This window comes from Leucopleurus acutus (assembly GCF_964270905.1).
Source record: "Leucopleurus acutus genome assembly, chromosome: 15".
In the NCBI taxonomy this organism is placed as follows: Eukaryota; Metazoa; Chordata; class Mammalia; order Artiodactyla; family Delphinidae; genus Leucopleurus; species Leucopleurus acutus.
Window position 1 is genome coordinate 48,872,992 of NC_139157.1, and position 21,096 is coordinate 48,894,087.

General features: G+C 43.3%; 1 protein-coding gene across 1 annotated transcript in view; it reads left to right on the plus strand.

The window, feature by feature from the left end:
• The window catches only part of METTL24 (methyltransferase like 24), a gene marked incomplete at its 5' end in the record, with an annotated part of 110,061 nt that overhangs the window by 24,183 nt on the left and 64,782 nt on the right, over positions 1-21,096 (plus strand). Inside the window, 2 exons of the mRNA XM_082856081.1 lie at positions 10,121-10,219; positions 17,681-17,820. Of these exons, the coding sequence (XP_082712207.1) occupies positions 10,121-10,219; positions 17,681-17,820 (239 nt within the window). The remainder of the gene's footprint in view (positions 1-10,120; positions 10,220-17,680; positions 17,821-21,096) is intronic.

Sequence of the window (21,096 nt, forward strand, 5' to 3'; positions counted from 1 at the left end):
GCTTTCTGCTCAACATTGTGCCACAGAGCCTCTTTAGAGGTTCGGAGGCTGAGAGGCTGAGGAGGCATCTGCATGGACGTGACTGGCAGCCTCAGGATCACACTGAGCGGGAACCCATGGGGGGACTTGTGGTTTGGCATGAGGTTTGAGGACTCATGTGGCTCATGAGAGCCACCAAAGAGTCCTGGGTACCACTTATTGTACAACCCTGGGTCCCAGGTGAACTTGTGGGGAGGATGGAGATTGCTGAGCAGGTATTGGGGGAGCAACCCCTTTTCCTCTCATGCCCCCCATTTTCTTGTTTCCCTTCTCTGTTCCTCTCCCTCCCTCCTGGTGGTTTTCCTGTTCTCCCTGCCCTCTGCTAACTCCATGTCTCCTTTGGCTTTGGCAGCTTCTCAGGATTCAAGAATCCTTGAAATAACACACCAATGTAAAGCAATTATACTCCAATAAAGATGTTAAAAAGAAAAAAAAAGAATCCTTGAAGTGGGTTTATAGGGGTCCTGCAGACCTTCCATTTTGAGAGGGTAATGTTTTGGGAACTGGTAAATAACTTGGGGGATACTAACTGGCTGGAGTTTTCAAACTGAAGTAAATCCATGACCTCATAACAGATTGATGTTGATTCAGATGATATTAAGCTTCTAAGATTCTGAGTCCCAAGTCTGGGTAACTTATATGTTTTGAATACAGTGTGCATGTATGTGGAGGGGTGTGTGTGTGCCAGAGAGAGAGAGAGAGAGAGAGAGAGAATCCTTAAAAATGTGATAAATGCTGTTTCTACATTCCTTTTTGCTTTCTTAGGCAAACAGTCTTGTATAATCTTACTTTCATAAGACAAATGAAACTCCTCCCTTCCTTTCATGGTTGATGTGTAACCCTACTGAGATCCATGATTTGACATTTGAGTGCCTACTGTGTATGCAGATGTTATGTAGTTTCTATATCATGAAAATGAATGAAAACCTCTGCATCTACTCCAGGAATTTGGCTTCTCTTTCTGTTGTCAATGATAAAAACCTAAAATACATTATATATTTTATTCTCTTCACCATCCCTTTGTGTGTTTCAATCTCACCCAGACTTGAACTGTTTTGCCACACACAGAAAACACAGTGAATTTAAAGATGTCAGTTTAAGAACAAAACCCAACTCAAATTAGTTTGGCATTTCTTTCCAACTTACCAGGATAACTTAGAGAATAAATCTAGAGCTGAGCATTTATTCCTCCTTGTCCTTTTATTTTTTATTTTATTTAAAAAATTTCTTCCTAAAAGTTATCTGCTTGAATGATAGTGCATTTTTTCTTGTCAGAGTTGATTTGATTTCTGGTTCCCTTGCCTCCCAGCCTACGCTCTGTGTAATGTTGCAGAGGCGGCAGATTGATGGGGAAGGGATTCACAATGTGCTCTGGATTTGGGTTTCAGTATGTGTGCTTTCTGCTGCCAAAGACATTTAGCAGATGGACTTGGGGAGGTGGGACTGGGCCTTGACAGGGAGGGGACCTCAGGGTAAGAAGCCCTTTTGAGCTCGGCTGGCTCTGCCTTTCCCATCTAGCCATTTGGACCCTGGCCCACTATTAAGTCTATCACAAGATTAAAGAGACTGAGCTTTTTGTTGTTGTCACTGTCTTTAGTTTTCAGCAGTTTGATTAAGATGTGTATGGGCATAGATTTCTTTGTGTCTTTCTGTTAGGGGTTTGCTGAGCTTCTTGAATCTTTAGGTTTATGTCTAATGTCAAATATGAGAATCTTTTAGCCATTATACCTTTAAATATTTTTTTCTGCACTGCATTCTTTCTCTTCCTCCTCTTGGATTCCAGTAACTGAGTGTTAGACCTCTTGATATTGTCCACAGGTCCCTGAGGCTCTTTTCATTTTTTTAAAAAATAAATTTATTTATTTATTTTGTTTTTGGCTGCATTGGGTCTTCATTGCTGCGTGCGGGCTTTCTCTAGTTGTGGTGAGCGGGGGCTACTCTTCCTTGCGGTGCGCAGGCTTCTCATTGCGGTGTCTTCTCTTGTTGTGGAGCATGGGCTGTAGGCGCACTGGCTTCAAGAGTTGTGGTGCGCGGGCTCTAGAGCACAGGCTCAGTAGTTGTGGCGCACGGGCTTAGTTGCGGTGTGGCATGTGGGATCTTCCCGGACCAGGGCTCGAACCCATGTCCCCTGCGTTGGCAGGTGGATTCTTAACCACTGTGCCACCAGGGGGGCCCTCATTTCTTTTTCAAATAATGTTTTCTTTCTGTTGTTCAGATTGGATACTCTCTATTGATACTCTCTATTGATCTGTCTTCAAGTTCACTGACTCTTTTTTGTGTTATATTCATTCTGCTATTGAGTCCATCTACTGAGATTTTTATTTTGTTTATTGTATTTTTCAGGTCTGAAATGTCCATTTGGCTCTTTATATATCCTATTTCTTTGCTGAGACTTTCTATGTTTCTGTTGGTTTCAAGAGTGTACACTATGACTTCTTGGAGTATTTCTGTAATAGTTGCTTTTAAGTTTTTGTCAAATAATTCCAGTATCTGTGTCATGTCATTGGCATATGTTGATTGTCTTTTCCCCATACCAATTGGGATTTTCCTGATTCTTCATATGCTGAGTAGTTTGGGGTTATATCCTGGGTATTTTGTATGTAATATCGTGAGACTCTTGAGTCACGTTTAAATACTATAGATAATGTCCATATATTTGTTTTTATAGGCACTTGACCTGGTTGGGTTCAGGTCTTAAGTTCCAGCCAGCCTTCTATGGATTATGGTTTCAGTATCAGTTCTGTTTTCAAAATCTTTGTAGTGTTCTTCAGATCTGTCCCACATGCATGACACCAGGGGCCAGTCTGGCACCTGGTGGAAGTCTGTCTGTTAGCTTGGTTCTCAAAGTTTTTGATACGCTAATGGTTCAGATGCACGTGCAGATGCAAGTATCTAGGTATCTGGGGTGGGGAGGGGATTGTTTCTAGCACGTGCACTGATACCAAAATCTGTGGATGCTCAAGTCTCTTATACAATGGCATAGTACATTCGGCCCTCAGTATCCTCAGTGTTCTGTGTCCACAGATACCGAGAGTTGACTGTATTATCTAGCTCCCTGCATTTCTGAACCTCTGGCTAGAAAGGCTAGACTTTAGTTACTCTTTGCTCTGCTTGTGTTTTATGGCACCCTTCCCATGACTATGTCCAAGTCCAAGGCCAAGCTGCCCGAGAAGAGAGAAAATACTCAGCAGGGTTTGGGGCCACAACCTCAGATCAGAGAAGAAACTTCCCTTTCCTCAGAGTTTTAGGTGCTTACGGACTCCTGCTGTGGCTTCCACCACTGCAGTGGGATTGCCTGGGAGTTGGGATGCTAGAATGAAGGAAAAGAAATGCAAGGAGAGAGGGAAATGGGGAAGCCCCCTGCTTTCTCTGAGCATTAGGAGACCCCTTCCCTCCTTGAGCCCTTGAGGGCTTCTCCGGGAGCTCTCGGTCTGCAATGATGTCCACATCCAGTGTGCGGCTGCCTGAGTCGGGGCTTGAGGGGGATACCAGGAGAAAAACAGTGGTGACCTCACTGCTGGTTCCTGGTACTTTTGAGTTCTGGCCTTCAATCTGCCTGCCAGTATTTACTTTTCAGATTCCTCAGATGGCTGCCCTCTGCATTCTGTCCAGGTTTTATTGCCGTATTCGGTGCCAGACACAGGGTGCGGACGTGCTTATCCATGTTACCCAGAACTGAAACTGAGATATTTTTTTTTAATGAAATTTTTGCATGGGGTACCTGAATTTTAAATGTTACCATAAAGTGTGTAACTGACCCCTGCTCTTTCCAAAGCAGGACTGATTCTGAGAGAAAGTCCTGTTACATGAGACTGGTGGGGAGAGACATGTGAGCTGCCACCCACAGACTCTGGGAGCCCCTAATCCCACTCGAGCGAAGTCCTAGAAACTATGGTTATCTCAGGGCATTCCAGAAAGACAGTGGTGGTGCTTACCTAGATTCATGCTATGCCCAGGTACCATTTTGTGCCTCCGCCTCCCCCAGCAACTCCCACAGCCCCCCTTCTTCTTCTAAAAAGGAGCAAACAATTTCCTTCAATCATTGTTTCCTGCCTACTGACAGATGCTCTTAATTAGCACAGAATTGCAGCAGAATTGCCAAATAAATAGATTTTGCTTGTTTTGAGTTTGTTTTTTTTTCTAGAAAGCTTAGGCTTCCCAAAATCAACTCATCACACAGGCTCAGCGTATTGTTTAGTTTGAGTCAAGGACTCACAACCTTGTTCTTTTCCACAGGCACAACCACAGCACAGAAAATCAGTTGTTAGCCGTCTCTCCCAGCAGAAAATTGCTGGTTCTAAAACCATTCAAGAGCTTAGTAGCTGTGGGAATGCGCATTTGAGAGTATTGAAACATCGTAAAAATATCCCAGACACTCTACCAATTATCCATCACAATAAAGAAACTGATTATTTAAATCACTTATCATACAATTTCATCCCCAAAGAACTGTAGCATTGAAACACAGAGGAGTGGGACCATTAGACTTCTTCTTTGGTTCTTATTTTAAAAGAAAGTAAAAAACATGCATGTACAAAACTTGCTTGTACAACTGATGGTGGAACTGTTGCTAATTGGACAATTTCTGTGTGGCCTGCATGAGGTCATTCATGGGTGTGGGGAAAACGGCCTCTGAAGAAGGAAGCTGTTGTTCCAAATTTCAAGGCAAAGAAAGCTTTTGCACAAGGCAGAACCGATGATTCTCTTTTCAGGTCATGGGTGGCTCTGCTTTTATATGTGTGTGTATATATATGTGTACATATATATATACATATTTTTTAATGCCACCAGTTTTGCTTGGGGCTTATGGTCTTGAGTTAATATATTTCTATTATATGCATACATATAGGCTGGTAGGCAAAAGAGTATTTTAAAAGATTGCTTTATTTTTTGCATTATCTTTTATTAGTAAAATCTTGGAATTCAGTTTCTCTGGCTTGAAAGAATCATTTTCTTTTTTCAAGAAACAAATTTGATGCTGAAGTCATAAATTATAAAAATATGTGGAAGCCGCACGGCTGTGCTTGCTGCGGTCTTTAGAGCCAGATCCATCATCTCTGTGCACCAACTTGGGCTGACTCAGCGATCACTTTTTACCCTTTGGGAAGAGATGCTCAGATGTCTGCAAAATAACCCCCAAACAACATGAGTTAGTTGTGTATAGAATCCTTTGCTTAGTGTTAATTTTTGGAATTTTTTTCTGTATAATCAAAACATTTCCCCTGGTTAGAAACCAGTTCACTTTGCAACGCATGTTTCCTGGAGGAAGTGCAGGATGAATCCTTCACAGACGAAAAGGGGTGGGGGCTGCTGCCTTTCCTCAGAAACCTGGGACCCTGCCTTTTCTGGGATGGCTGTCTTTGTTGTGGGAGGGGCTCCTTTGAACGACTGGCCTGGTGGTTTAGGTAGGGGGCCGGGCCACAGATTGCAAAGGAATTGGACAATGCCCCCCGACCCTGCCCACCGCCCCTGCAGGGGCTCAGGAGCCTGGCCGCTTCTCTGTGGCAACGCATTGTGTATGCTCCATTTGACGTTTCAGCTCAAGCCTGCCAGGGACAGACAGACCAGCCCCCAATGACCCCAGTGACTGTACCTCCACCACCTTCTGCTTAAGCTGCTCCTTTACCCACCTGAAGAGGAAGTGGGGGTGACAAAAGGGACTGGGAATCTACCTTCCCACCTCCTGGGAGTGAGGGGGGTAGCCTTGCCCTGGCCACTTGATATTTGGAGCACATGGCTAATAGTGGACGCTGGCATTTTAGGGAACTGTTTGAGGGTAAAATCATAATGATAAAATCTTTTTAAAAGAAAAAGATGGGTTTTTTTGCCTTGTACTAGTAAACACCAACCATGGGTATTTTAAGGTGCTCAGAGAATTGTGTTTGTGGGATCTTTGAAGGGCAAATATTGATGTGTGCACTAGAGAATTAAGACAAGTGATAATTGAAAGAGATGATAAAAGCTAGTGGTTTCCTTGGGGAAATAATCACAAACTGCTGTCACACTGATGCCGATGAGAACATTACTTTATGTGAAATGTATTTTAAACAGCTCAACCAAAGCATTAAGCCAGAGCACTTCTGAGGGCATCTGTCTGCTGTATATTTCTATTATATCCCCACCTGAGGCCCCTCAACTTATGTTATTCACCATTCCAGCTGTCGCATTTAGCTTTGTCGTGGTCAATGCTCAGTGAAACTGAAATATCAGATAGCAAGATGGATACTGCTTGTGGATTCTTAAGATAATTATATAGTTTTGTCATGTTGAGTCACCGTATGGATTCACTGTTATTGATCTGTGACGTTACTTTCGTGTGTTAGCCCAGGTTAAGTGCTTCTACTGTTTTTAAGTTGTCTCTTTAATGAGAGTTTTGGACTTCTCACATTGGAGACTGCTTCCTATAATCTACATTTGGATTCTCTAGCATTTATTTTGGAGAGGTACTTGGGTACTTCTCTCCGTGACCCCATTGTACCCTGTAGAGATTTCAGTCAGAGCTCTTGCAGAACTTCATTGCATTTATTGGTGTACACAGCTCTGTCCTATATTAAATTGTAACCCAGAGCCTGGCACGAGGCACAAATGGCCACTGAATGAATGAATGACTCCCTGGTCAAGTCTCAGTGCCTCTTTCCAGAGATGCTGTGCAGGAGGCCTTCCACTTGCCTGTCTAGAGCCACTCTCCATCCTGCTCCTCCTGCTCTGCACCCCCTAGGCTGACCTGTGGGCCCACCACAGCCTCCCTCTTCTCTAGCTTCCCCTTCGATTTGACAGTTAGGGTGGGTATGTAATAGGGCTGGATGTGATGGGATTGGCTGTGTTCTTCTATGCAACACCTTCTCCGTGCAGTTTCCCTCTCTGGGTTCCACAAATTCCTCCCCCTCCTTGCTCCTTCAGGCTCAGGGTTTGTAAGGGCTCCCTGGTGCTACCAGCCACAGGTATTGCATTACTCCTTATTTGTTTCCTAAACTCTGCCTACACCTTCGTATTATAAATAGTCTGTCTATTAAATTCTTCCCACTGTATCCTGCTGGGACCTGGCCGATATTTCCCCAGTCACCCAGATGACAAAGTTGTTTGTAACCTAGTTATCATAATCTGTGTCTCTTGCATTATTTCAAGTAAACACTCTCCTCTAGGCTGGTCTACAACCAAATTAGAATCAAGTAGAGCAGGGGTCAGCAAACTACAGCCTTGCAGGCCCAATCCAGCCTGCTGGCTGTTTTTGTAAATGGAGTTTTATTGGAACACAGTCCTGACCATTTGTTTACTTACTGTCTTTGAGCTACAACAGGCGGTGAGGAATTGCAACAGAAACTGTATGGCCTGCAAAGCCTAAAATATTTGCTCTTTGACCTCTTATAGAAAAAGTTTACAGATCCCTGATTTAGAGGAAAACCATAATGTGGGAACTTTATCATTTTCATCAAGACGCTCCTGGGCCAGGTGCCAGGGTACTTGTCAGGGTTCCACGACAATCATGTGGGGAGTTTTAAACCCCAGGGCTGGACAAGCTTGCATGCAGCATTGTGTTGCTGTGCTGACAGCAGCGGCAACCTGGGAAGACACTCTTTGTCATTAGACGCAAAAGGAGTGTGACCAAGCAAAACTAAGAGGTGTTTGTACTAAAGTGTGTCTATAATTTATGATTTCATAATTAAGTAATTTCCCAGAAAGAATGACTTTCCCTAACGTTTCAGCATTTCCCTGTCAAACTTATCTTGTATGTATCTGTCTCCCCCACCAGACTGTGAGCACCTCCCAGGAGCCTGCAGGTGTTGTTCCCACGTGTGCCGACCAGTGCCTGGCACAGAGTGGCTGATGCTCAATAAGTATTGTTTGACTGAATGCTAGTCAACAGCTAATTTAGAGAAGGAACAAAGAAATAGGGGGTGGGAGCCATTAACTGGGAAGATACATTACTTAATGTTCTCAGCCTCTCTGACTGGAGTATCTTTGCCTACTCAACCTTCACAGAACAGGAACAGCTATATGAAAAGCCTGTTTCCCAAAAAAAGGTGCCCCTCAGGGCAGACTGACTACATAATTTGCAGGGCTCAGCACAGAATAAGAATGTGGAGGCTCTTGTTAAAAAATTATTAAGGGTGTCAGCACTGAGCCAAACACAGGCCCTTCTAAGACTGTGCAGGTTGCATGCCCATGAAACTGTCCCTGCCTTAAGGATTCCTGAGGAAAAGACAGCCTGCGGGAAATCAGTGAGGGTTTTTTCAGTCCAGAGGACTGCAGGGGTCTCCGCCACTGTAAGGCAGTGCAGACCTGACTAGCCAATAAGACTGTGGGTTCTCGGGACTTGGTGCAGTGATATGAGTCTCATAATGCCTAACCTGGAATAATGCCTTACCACTAACAAAGTGTCTGCATTTATCTCTGACCCTCATGCCAGAGTGTACTCTTCTTCCCCAAGCCCACACACTTGGCTCCACACTGACTAACCTGCTTGCCCCCCGCTCTTCCTTGCTTTCCGTTTAACCTCAAGTAACCTAGGCCACCCCATTTAGGGGCAAAAAAACCATAAATGTACTAAAGTGCCTCAGGGCTAGCCTGTTTCGATATTTCTTTGTGGGTGACGGACAGTTCTTGCCATAATACCTGTCTTAGGCTATTCTGGCTGCCATAACAAAATACCACAGACTGGCTGGCTTACAAACAACAGAAATTTATTGCTCACAGTTCTGGAGGCTGGACGTTCAAGATTGGTGTGCCAGCGTGGTTGGGTTCTGGTGAGGGCCCTCTTCTGGGCTGCAGATGGCTGACTTCTCTCTGTGTCCTCACATGGTGTTAGGGCCTAGGGAGCTATGAGGAGTCTCTTTTAAAACAGCACTAATTCCATTCATGAAGGCTCCACCCTCATGACACAAGCACCTCCCCCGAAGTCCTACCCCCTAACATCATCACACTGGGCATTAGGATTTCAACATAGGAATTTGGGGTGGGAGACAGATGTTCAGACCATTGCAATACCTGACTGGAGAACAATGTGTGTACATGAACAGTCCCTTTATTTTGTCCCCAGAACCCTCCCCTGCCCCTTTCCTCACCTTAAAATGGGGTTTAGGGGCCCATCTTAACCACTCTGCAGGAACCCCGTGCCCAGACCCCCAGAGTCTTTCCTGACGCTAGATGTTCACCCTGCCAGCTGCTGGGGCTTCTCCCTGCCCAGGCCCCTGCCCTTCCGCATCATACACTCTGGGCAGTACTCTGCCTTTGGGATCACAGTGAGCCTCCGGAGGTTTCCAGGTGGTGACAGCTGTAGGCGGGGAACTTGAGCTCTAGCAAGGATTTTATGACTAGTGCTTCCTTTTGATTGGAGGGGTCCCCATTTTTTATTCTTCTAGATCACCACTACTTTCCTCCAACCCTTCATCCACTCTACCCTTGCTGTAAAAGGGGGCTTAGGGTTCTGATCCCCCTGCTCCTGGGAGCTCCTCGTGTCCTCAGCTGAAAGCTGGAGGTTGTCTCACAGTGCTAGAAGGCCACCCTTGCCAGCCGTGGTAGTGCCAGCTCCAGGGACTGTTGGCAGGTGCATGGTCCAGATGACAGGTGCACTGAGGTCTAGAACTCTGGGTGCCGCCCCCCGCTTGCTCGGGGGGAAGGTGCCCAAGCGCCCTGAGGATTCAGGCATTATGGGACCATGACAACAAAACTGGCCCCTAGGAGGCACCTATTTCTGAAGCGCTAAGCCTTGGAAACCATAGTAGGCAGGGGAGGTTTTCTCCACAACAGGGAGTGGCTCCGGGTAATACAAAGTCGCAGCTGAGAGAGCCTGACGGGGTCGAGTGGAGTTTGCCTTTGATCAGAAGCTCGAGGCAGACATCCCCTCTAGCTTTTGCAGTCTCTTGCTTAATCTGGTAGCTGGGCTTTCTCAGGCCTCATTTGTCTCCCTGTGATTGATGTGGCCTTACCTATACCAGCTCTGAACCAACTCCCTGCCGCAGAGTGCAGCTGTGTTTGTTTTGCAGGCGGCTAGTAGTCTTGCCTCCCTGATGCTCTGCATCCTGCCCACCCCCATCCCAAGCTCCTGATACCTTACACACTGACCTATGTTTTCTCCTTACAGGGTCCCCGGTGGCATATAGACCTCCAGCCTTGGGCAGGCCCTGCTCGGTCCCTGGATGAAGAAGCCTTGAGGTTCCTGAGATACATCAGCACCATTCAGGTTGTGTTTCAGGCACAAGTGGGTATGGAGACTCTGTAAAAGACGCTAATTGCCCCCTTAAAATTTTTATTTATTTATTTATTTTTGGCTGTGTCGGATCTTAGTTGCGGTGCACAGGCTTCTCTCTAGTTGTGGTGCATGGGCTCTGTAGTTGTGGCGCATGGGCTTAGTTGCTCCATGGCATGTGGGATCTTAGTTCCCCAACCAGGGGTTGGACCCGAGTCCCCTGCATTGGAAGGCAGATTCTTAACCATTGGACCACCAGGGAAGTCCCACTAATTACTCCCTTTTAAAGAAGGCTGGGGAGTTTCTCAGTGCCTCCTGATAGGGACTTGATAGAGTTTCTGATGCCTAGCTGCTTAAATATATTCACTCACTTAGAGGCATATAATAGATGCCTTCCATCTGCTTCGGCATCTTATCCCTTCCAGGAGTATCGTCACCCTGAGATGTTTTAATGATTCATCCCGATGTGTTTTAAAGATCCACTTTAGAAAATTGTTTTGGAAAACCATGTGAAGCGACAGATTCGTGCCCATGAGTAGGCAGTCCAGTGTGTCACAAACCAAAACCATCATCTGGAGGTTCAAATTCCATTTTGTATTTGGAGAAGTCTGCCTTTTCGCTTTTCTGCCACAGAAGCTTGGCAGACAGGGATGCGTTAGGCCAGAGAGTAAAGGAGGCTTTGCAGGCAGCAGGAAGAGAAGCTACTGAATCCGAAGACTCTCTGTTCTTAAGGCACTTTAAATCATTACTGAGCACTGGCCTTCATTAGTGACTTAACACATTGTGGCAGCTCCTGCCCGGGCGACCCGAGCAGGCAGAGACCCTCCCTTAAGGAGAGTCTATGGCTCTTGACACATTAATCAGGAGGTTCCATTCTCAAGTAGCCTGATCTTGGGGAAAGAGAGACGGAAAAGAAAATCAAGGCCCGAGGGAAACTTCGCCCTGAACTGAGAGGTGCTAGTAAATTAGAAACTCAGACTGCCTGTGAAGCTGCAGCTGAGGAGGCTGCACTATGGAGCTGGTATGGCACTGGGGGTCCCTGGGTCTTTTGATCTCCCTTCGGCCCACTCGCTCTTGGCAACCCACTTCCCCTCCCAAACCTCGCTGGCGGCCAAGCCCGTTTTTCATCCATGGGAGAGCATATATTTCTGGAATTTTAGAAGGCTAGTTTAGGGGTAAAAGAAAGTCCCATTTCTCATATGATGCAGTCAGACAACCAGGAATTTTAATGTTTGTCACCTAGACATGGAAGTAAAAGCTTGTTGAATTCATCATGAGTAATGGGATGATAAATTGGTCCCTGTGCTTTACATAATTTCGTCTTATTTTGCTGCTGCAAATTAATTTGGTGGACTCACACAGACAATTAAAATACTGAAATTTTAATTTTATAGTTTGGTTTTACACGAAGAATAAGAAGGTGGATCTCTTAACTATGACTATAAGAAGCCCTTAAAAGCCCTAGAGAAAAATGAGAGGTGTTAAATTTATGAGTTCAATTTGAGAATTGTGAGCTTCACCCCCCAGTATAAATTGACCACATGAAAGCCTCTAAATTCTATTTTATATGTATTTTAGGTTAATGTTCTGTAACTTATAAAAGGCATGTTAACTTAGAAGAAGCTCTTGAGGCGTGAAAGTGTTGTTTCAAGCCCCTCTTGGAGTTTTCCCATGAGTTATGGGCTGAGAGGGAAAAAATTCTTTAAAAAAAGCATCCTGTGATGTAGTTCAATGTTGTGACCCTGGGCAAGTTATTTTGCTTGTTTGGCTCTGGCTGTTCTGATCTTGAAAATGAAGAGATTGTATCAAATTATTTCTAAGGTTCCTCCCAGCTCCGTGAGCCTGTACTTTGTTAAGACTAGTGTAGAATTGTTATTAACCAAGTATTACTGAGCACCTACTATGTGCCAGGAGCACAGGCCTTGGGAATACAGTCTCTGCCCTCAAGTGGCTAACAAACTAGTCGGGAAGGTAGATAAATGGACATATAATTATTATTCAGCTTGATGAGTATAATAATAGAGAGTTGCTTGTTAAAGCTCGCTAGAAGATTTTCTCATCCTCTAGAAAGAACAAGATAAAGTTCCAGACCTCACAATTGCTTTGCAATCAGAGGTCATTTTACCCAGTTAAAGTCCTGTGCTTTTGTGTGCTTCGGAGTCACTAGACCAGCAGGTGGGAGCTCTTCAGAGATGACACTAACTGGTTTAATCAGAATCCTACTGACCAGTGCTCCCTCCCCCTCTCTATGTAATGCAGAGTTTTCGGCTGCTTTGGGAGCTTATGCCTCATTTAGAACTCATCTTGACAATGAAAGCCTGCAAAGCTGGCAGAATATTAGAGTCACTATTACCTAAAATTTTCACAGTTAGCAGTAGTGAGTCATAATGGGCAAGGGAAAAAAAAACCCTCTGTAGGTACTTAAGCAAATTCCACCTCCATCCTCTTACACTGCTTTTATATATATATATATATATTTCCCTCAAATCCGTGTTCAAGCTTGTACAGCAAGTCCTAGCATTTGATATGTTTATCAGTTGATTTATTCATTCCTCAATTCAGCAGGCATTTGTTGAGTACCTGCTCTGTGTATGACGCTGTGCTAGGCACTGGCTGGGATGTCAAACCTGAATTAAATACCGCCCCCCAACCCCCGGCCGACAGTGGTGAATGGCTAGGATGCAAGAGAGCTGTGTGTTCTCTAACAGGGTGGACAGATGGCGTGGGTAAACTTCCCCAGGCCAAAGGAGCTTGGGAACAGAAGCACAGAGCAAGGTATTTGGGTAGAGTGGGCATAACATCAAGCTCAGTTTTACTAGGTATTGTTTTCTAATGTGAAAGGCCATGGTTACATCTCTGAGTTCTGGAGTAGACGATACACTGCTGATAACAAGAAACAGTTAAATCATAAACCCAGTGCTCTGTTCTAAAGGAAGGCTCCAGATCCAGCTTTTTATGGCAACCCCCGAACCATATGCCTTCAGGAAGCATGGCTTGCAGTATGAAATTAATCTAAGCAACAGTTGCTGTTTTAAAAAGAAAAAATACGTTTTAAAGTCAGTCTATCTATCTATCTAATCATCTACCCATCTAACTGATTGTAAGAATGACATAAGAACCTATGGATCTAGAGATTCAGATTTTACAAATTTTACAAACTTTTTTACAAGAAGTTTCTATTATATTTACTGCTACACACATGCACACACACACAAACCGGGATAAAAGCAACAAAAATACAACTCTTTCCTTGATATTTTACCTTTCAAAATAATGTATTTCATTAACACACAGTTTGATTATTGAAGTAATTCTTGCCAAGTCCCCAAAATTTAAGGCCTCCCTTTGCCAGATTCTACTTATGGGTTGGCAGAAATGCTGTTCAGGCTTTTGGGATACAAAATGAAATGAAAATAAATTAGATCCCTTCAAGTTAAATAACTAAAAAGCATTTCAGAAAACACTTTTTCCTGGAGTCTATTTCCTTTGTCCAGGCTTAATTCTGTTTATATGGCTAAAATTACAAGGGGAATTAGAGAGAGGGAGAAAAAAACCCATAATTACTTAAGTTAGAACTTAGCTAGGAGTTACTGCCCTCGCTGATTTTGCTCACAAGAGAGTTCATTGAAGCCCTGGCCATAAATCTTAACAAGAAAGTTTGAAAAATCAATATTTAATTAATTTTTAGGAGCTGAATTTTACTGAGTCCTTACTCCTAGTTGTTTTCAAAAGCTAATGTATATTAATGAGATGGTTAATAAATGGTTAAAATGGAAAAACTTCTGTGTTCTGTTTTTGAGCTAGGAGAGGAAAGGGGAACATTAGCAGAGATTGAATGGAAAAGAATGTTTTTCCAGTAGGGATATCTGTGCAAGATGAAGTCTGTGGAAGAAGAAGAAATGCTTAAAGTGTTAACTTTAATAGAATAAAACCCCACTCCTCAAGGTTCAGTGGAGGAGCAGCTGAACCTCAAAGCCCTCTATCTTGACTTAGCGGACTCTTGGGGGCCTCTGGCTAATTGTAGGGGCCGCCTCTCTGGCCCTTTGCTAGGGGTGAGGTTGGAGAGGCTGCTGTTTTCAGTTGAAAGCTCTGGCCCAAGTGTAGCCTCTTCCCTTAATTTGCTAAGGCACAGGTGAGGCCAGGGTGGAACATTTCAGTGGGACTTTACAAAAGGCTGCCTGGAAACTCACAGGACCACCTGCGTAACAATCACCTGGGGGAGCTTATTAAAATGCATGTTCACGTGCATCGGCCTCAAAGATTCTGATTTTATAGAATGGAGTGGGACTCAAGAATTTGCATTTTTAAGTACTCCCACATCCATCAGAATGTAGGTGGGCCACACCTTGAGAAACGCAGTGGGAGAGGCTAGAGTTAGGTTTAAATGGTGTTGGGAGGGTTCTATGAACAAGTACCTGCGAATGTCAGTCTCCTGATCTGTCTTTTGGAGGCTCTTAGGGAGAGTACATACAAAGAAACAATAGCAAATCATCATACCATTTTAATAAATAAATAAATCATCATACCACTTTAATAAAAATACCCCCAGGAAGCTGCCCTAGAACAAAAGGTTCAGTCTTACGAGATCCAGGCACGTCTTTGGGGCCCACCAAACTGCCTGGGCTTAACTAACTGCCTGCAGGAGCCAGGGCGTGGAACCAAGTTCCAGTGAAGGTTGAAGGCATCATAATCTACCTACTAGTGAAAACCAGCCAGATGAACATTGAGCTTTGACTAATTAGATTAGCAGCTTCTCCTTTGGGTGGGTGAGTGGAGGCAAGAAGTGGGCAGGCAGAGGCATAATTTCCATTTATTTGTGGGAGAATCGTAGGAAATGAATTATACAAATTAACATGTTGATGGATCCAGTTAATAAGTGTGTTCTGTACTAGTTGCTTGAGAGAAGATTCAATTCCATTTTCTATTATCACTTTTTTCTTTAAACCATGGTTGTGGATAGAGAAGTATTGAGAGCAAGATACTGGGTTGAGGATGTTGACAAAAATTAATCAATAGTGAATCTGAGAAAGAAATGGAAAATTTTATTCAGGCCAAACTGAAGATTGTTACCTGGGAGATGGTCTCTCAGCTCTGAGGACTGTTCTGAGGAGGTTAGCGGGGAGGTTAGTAGATACATGATTTTGACAAAGGGGTCCGTGCAATCAATAACACATCTTGGTAGAAAGTTACTATTAATAGCAAGGAACAGGTATCTTAGTTAATAGTTATAGTGCTTTTCTAAGTATGGGCAGATGCAAGAAACAGGATTCATACATTTTCCCCTGAAAATATCTAACTATCTGAAGGCCTATTCTGCCAGTTTTTCCAGAGCACAGAATGTCTCATCCTGATTTTTGCCCTGAATTCCTTTCAGGGTGTACTGTAGGTCAGTGACTGCAGTGGCTAATGAGATTCTTGTAGAACTAGGTGGTGGGCAACATTCTTTATTCTACAATCCCCTCCCTTTTGGTCTTAATTCTGACCAAGGTTTGGGAGGCATTTCATGATCAATTTGTCTCACGGCACTAGGAATGCTCATTCCCAGGTCAGTCAAGGATTTCATTGATAGGCTACTTAATGTGCTATTACTGGACTTGGCCCTGTTAAGTATAGTCAAAAGCCTCTGGACCATCTGTCTTTCTAGTCTGTTATGGTCTAGGAAATGCTTGCTCTTGTTGCTTCTCATGTCCAAAGTTACACTATTACAATCTTTGATCTTACAGGACTATATATTTGGTCAGTTGTTTCAAGTCATCTAATCATCATTAATTTTATTGAAGGCTCCATCACACATATGGTAGTACTACAAGAAACAGTTATCTTGCAAAATAGGCAGACTGCAAGTAATACAGCTAGTAACATTAATAAGGTCCTAAGTAAGTATTTAAGCTAAGAATTTCCATTAGTTGAGGCCCAGTATCTCCCCAGGTCATCTGACCCAGTCTGTTCTGCACCAGTCTCTTATCTTTAAGGGGAAAGATGTATTTGCATTGTACATAAAGTTCACCAAAGATGTCTGCACATACAAGGCGTGTGGTGGGTTATAAAATTTCATGTTTAAATTTTTCTTGCCTTAAAATGTGAGTTTTTATTTCATCAAAAGAAAAGAACAGATAAATATTTAGGATTTCACTTTTTAAGCTTTCCTATAAAATGTCCAGATTCTAGCAGAAGGCTCTCTCTCAGTCACTGATACATAGTGCCAGGATAATTTTGCCAGGCCAGCCCTAGATTACAGCAAGAATAAGGGAGATGCTGGCTCCATGTAATATGCTCTTTTCAGATTAACATTTTGGAAAATCAGTTAAATAAAAGGATTGGGCAAGTCTGGAGTACCTTCTTAAGAAGAAAATTGTCCTGTTATGTTTTCTAATGAATTAAAACAATGAACCTCAAAACATCCTTTGCATCTGGAGTGGTCTGTTGTCTGTGATGTGACAGCAAAAGCTGCTGCATGATTCATGGAGCATCATGACGACTGTGAGAGTTTTGAGGGATTAGGCGGAAATACTGTTACTCAGTAAGATAAATACCTTGGCCACAGAACTTGTTTTCTTTGGTTCCAACAGCCTCAGTTGTGCACACAGTGCCAGCCTCCAACACAAGTCAGAATTCCTCACTAAGTATGTTTACTTAATGTGCATTTGAAATTAGAGACTGGCTTCCTTCCACTTGACTTAGATACATGTTCCTTTTGGTTTTCTTATCTAATTTTGATGGATGAGTTAAGAGAGTTGCTTTGGCTAGCTCTGGAAAACCTCCTTCCTGGCTGGGGCTCTTGCCCTTTCCCCCCAGGAGGAATTTCAGTGGACCAGTGTAACCCAGAGAGTACTGTTTTGTTAGTAGGAACTATGCATTAGTCTCACTTGACCCCATGCTGTTTACCTTGGTTAACACATGCTTGGTCAGACCATGGTGGCCCGACTGTATCTGCCTGAGATAAAGAGTAGATAATCTTGTATCCTTCAAAGATCTATGCTCTTGGTCATATCTCACAATTTCTAATAGGAATGCTGTGGGTAACAGACCTCTGTGGTTTGGGAGCACTGTTCTCCATGTCTGGAATGCCCTTCTTGGTCTCAGCCTCTTAGTCAACTTCTGTTCCTCCTCCAAGACTGACATACCTCTGTAGAGCTTTCCTGACTTTTCCTCCCTGCCTTCCTTGCTCCTGATTTCTTCTCCCCTGTATACTCCATGCACAAGGCTATAGCAGTTCTTAACTTCCCTTCAACCCTGCCTCTAGTCTCCACGAGGTTACTTATAATCTAGTATTTGGAATTCCTCCAAACATTTTACAGCAGTCTTGTGATTCCCTGGGGAGGGGAGTAGTTATCAGTGGAGAAGGACATAACTCTCCCGTTACGGTTTTCAGGGACTGGGAAAGCAGTTAAATCTCTACCTACCATCTATCACCCGGTGCTTTAAATTATTCACATTGATTTCCAATCCTTACAGATTGCGTGTGATCACGTGAGCACAGACAGCCTGGCTACTGACTCCAGCCCTTCAAAAAAGCCCTGGTCTGTCTGTCTTGATGACAGGTTTGGCTTAGGTCATCAAATTCGCAACAAGCAGTGCCGCCTCTATTCTTTAGGGTAAGTACATTTTACAGCAGAAAACAAAAAACGCTCCTGCAGGCAGCCAACGCTTTTTCAGCAACACAAATTATGAATGGTTGCAGGGTATAACGGGTGCTATGCTTCTTCTCCTGCCATCATTTCAGACTCATCTCTCTGTTATGTAACTGTGGGCACTTGCAGAGCACCAGTGGCCAGGGCCACTTTCTCTCCCATTCTGTTGGTAGTAAGTTGACAACTTCCATTTTCAGCATGATGATGATCCTCTTGGTGAAGCCGATGATTCTCAGCTAGAATTAGAGCATTCTTATTAGAAACAGAAAAGTATTAAGAATGCACCTAGAAAAAAAAGGAACAGTGAGTATGTTAGAAATTTTATGCTCAGTTATGATGAGTGACCCAAGACAAATGGCCACTGTTGGATTTTTATGTTTTATGTTTATTTTATGTTCAATGCCAATGGTAAATCTGTGTGTACTTTTACACTGTAAAAAGAAAGAAGAGGGAACTCCTATGAAAATAATGAGATTTTGTCAAAACTGTGGGAAGTTATTGATATTCAGTTATTCAGGCTGAAAATGACCTAAATGTACGCATAGATATAGAGAGCTTTTTGTAAAAGGGTGAATATAAAATAATGAGATTATATAAAAAATATACGAAACGCATCAGTATTCATATAAACAGTCCCGAGAATTTTCAAATTATATGTGTCTCAAAAAAAAGGTAGGAGAGGGTTATTTTTGTTTGGAATACTCTATTGCATCGACTCTAGAAGCTGTGTGGTTAGGTTCTCAGGCAAGATCCCTGGAGTCCTTTACAAAATACTGGGGACCCTCACAAGTGTCCTCTGCTTGTTCCTCACCGATAGGTTTCATCTCCTCTATGATTTACATTCAGGCTCATGAGTGACAGCTGCCACCCAGAATCCTAGATGATAAGGGTTCAGAGCTGATTTTTGGGTGCTGTGGAGACCCACCAAAAGGTGCTAACGCACGGAGGATCACGACCGTTGTCAAACTTCACCAAACAAGAATTCTTAGAGTCATTGTGGATTAAAACAAAAGCAAAAACAACAAGTTTGAAATAAGTTTCAGGATAATGGACACATTCTTCTATGGGTTAAATGAAGAGCCATGGTATATTATCAGTGGAGTGTGGTACACGGTAGGCACTAAATATATATTTGCGACATAAAGATTGCTTGAGGCAAGAAGACTAAAGAGGGAAGCTGGTTCTGCCATGGTTTAAACTAGGAGCCTGAAGATTAGGAAATGAGTTGCTCAGCCAGTTGATTAGAACAGAGCTCTTTTTTTGGGAGCCCACCAGCTATGATGCAAGATTGTATAAAGAATGGGAACTTGTGAGAGTCGAAAGTTTATTTTATATCATATTAACAATGTATGAAAATAGGTCATAAAAATAATTGCACAGTACTACATGCAAATTAGAGATCTCAGCTTGGTCCTGTTTTCTTGCTCCAAACTGCCTTTATGTTTTGGTTAATATTTTACACCCCAGAATAATTTCATTTAAAGCATACAACTGTGTAAAACAAAACTGTGAAAGCTGTTTTGGGGGAAATTTTTCACGTTCCTTTTTGCTTTCCTTATACTTCAGAGCCATTAGATGAAGTGGTTCTGCTGTGAGATTTCAGATTATTACATGCAAAAAGGTAGTTTCTTATTTTCATTTAAATGTTCACTATTCAAAATCAACTTTGTAAAGAGCAGATAGGAGCAGTTGAATTCTACTGGGAAAAGAAGTGAATAGATTTTAAGTGCCAACATTTGATTTAAAACCTAACAATGCTTAATTGAAAACTGGAAACTAAAGAAAATATTTCTTATGTCCTAAAAAAGGATGCTTTGGATTGTGGATGTTTATGTTGATTGTCCTGTTACTCAGGATTGAGAATCTTCTCAGGTGAATTGCTTGCTTCAGGGGCAGGTAAATAGCCAACTGACACCACCTCAATTGATGCTGAGGGAAGAAGTGGTGGTCCTGAGGTGCAAGCATTTAGGCGTGTTGGGATAGCTGTGAGATGGGTGGGGAGGGCAGGTGGCAGGTGGGTCACGGGGCACCCACATCCAGGCAGTATGTGCTCCAAACCTCAGGGCTGTGGCAGCCATTCCTATCCTGAGCATAATGAATGAAGCTGCAACGGAGGGGTGAGGAGGGGTGGTGGCCTTCTGGGGGTGAGAGGAAGAAGGGATCTGAGGATATACTGATCAGAAAGCAGAGGCTGAATGCCCTCCTTCTGATCCATGTCCTACCTTTCTTCCACTCCCAAGAACTGAAGCAGCCATCACCTCTACCTTCTCTCTGATGTCTGAAATTTCTTTACTAAGAATCAAAGCTTTTTATTCTGTAGTTAATGTAAAAGACCTTTTTCTAGGAGAGTATACTCTGAGTAAAGTTCAGTTGAAAATTTAAAGAAGCTCCTTTTTAATTTTGAAAAGGGATAGAATAGACCAATTAAGATAGGGGAAGGCACTGAAAAGGAAGGTTATGTTACGGAGAAAGAGAAAGAGAAGAGATAGGAGGAGAGGATGTGGGTTCACATGATGATATTTTGTCTACTGCATGACTTTAGATGGGGCCTGCCCTGAAAGTCTTTTTGTGTGTGAGGTGGAGGGGTGATGGTGGGGAGATGGGGTGGGGATGAGGGTGGTAGCTAAAGTGCATTGGGAAAATCATCTTTTTATCCTTCATGTCAAAGATTATATTTCAGGGGTAGGAGTGGGAATAGAAGAGAAAACTTGAGAAGGGATAATACATAGGTAAATCTTTTTCATCTCTCCTTTAGTTCTCTGACATGTTAATACCACTTGGTTTGAAGACAGATTCTCAATGTGAGACAGAAGAAAATTTGATACTGATACATGGTTAGGCAACAAGAGCCAATATCTTAGGCAGAAAATCTGGGACTTCTGGTTGCCCTGAGCATTTCAAGAGGAATGAATGAGCTTCAGAGCCAAAATTTTTATCTTTCAATAGTTTGATTAGCACAGCAGGAGCTCATATTCTTTTTTTTTTTGCGGTATGCGGGCCTCTCACTGTTGTGGCCTTTACCGTTGCGGAGCACAGGCTCTGGACGCGCAGGCTCAGCGGCCATGGCTCACGGGCCAAGCCGCTCCGCGGCATGTGGTATCTTCCCGGACCAGGGCACAAACCTGCGTCCCCTGCATCAGCAGGTGGACTCTCAACCACTGCGCCACCAGGGAAGCCCAGGAGCTCATATTCTATATGAATGAGGAATCAGAAAATCATGGACCCAAGGACCCTTTTTAG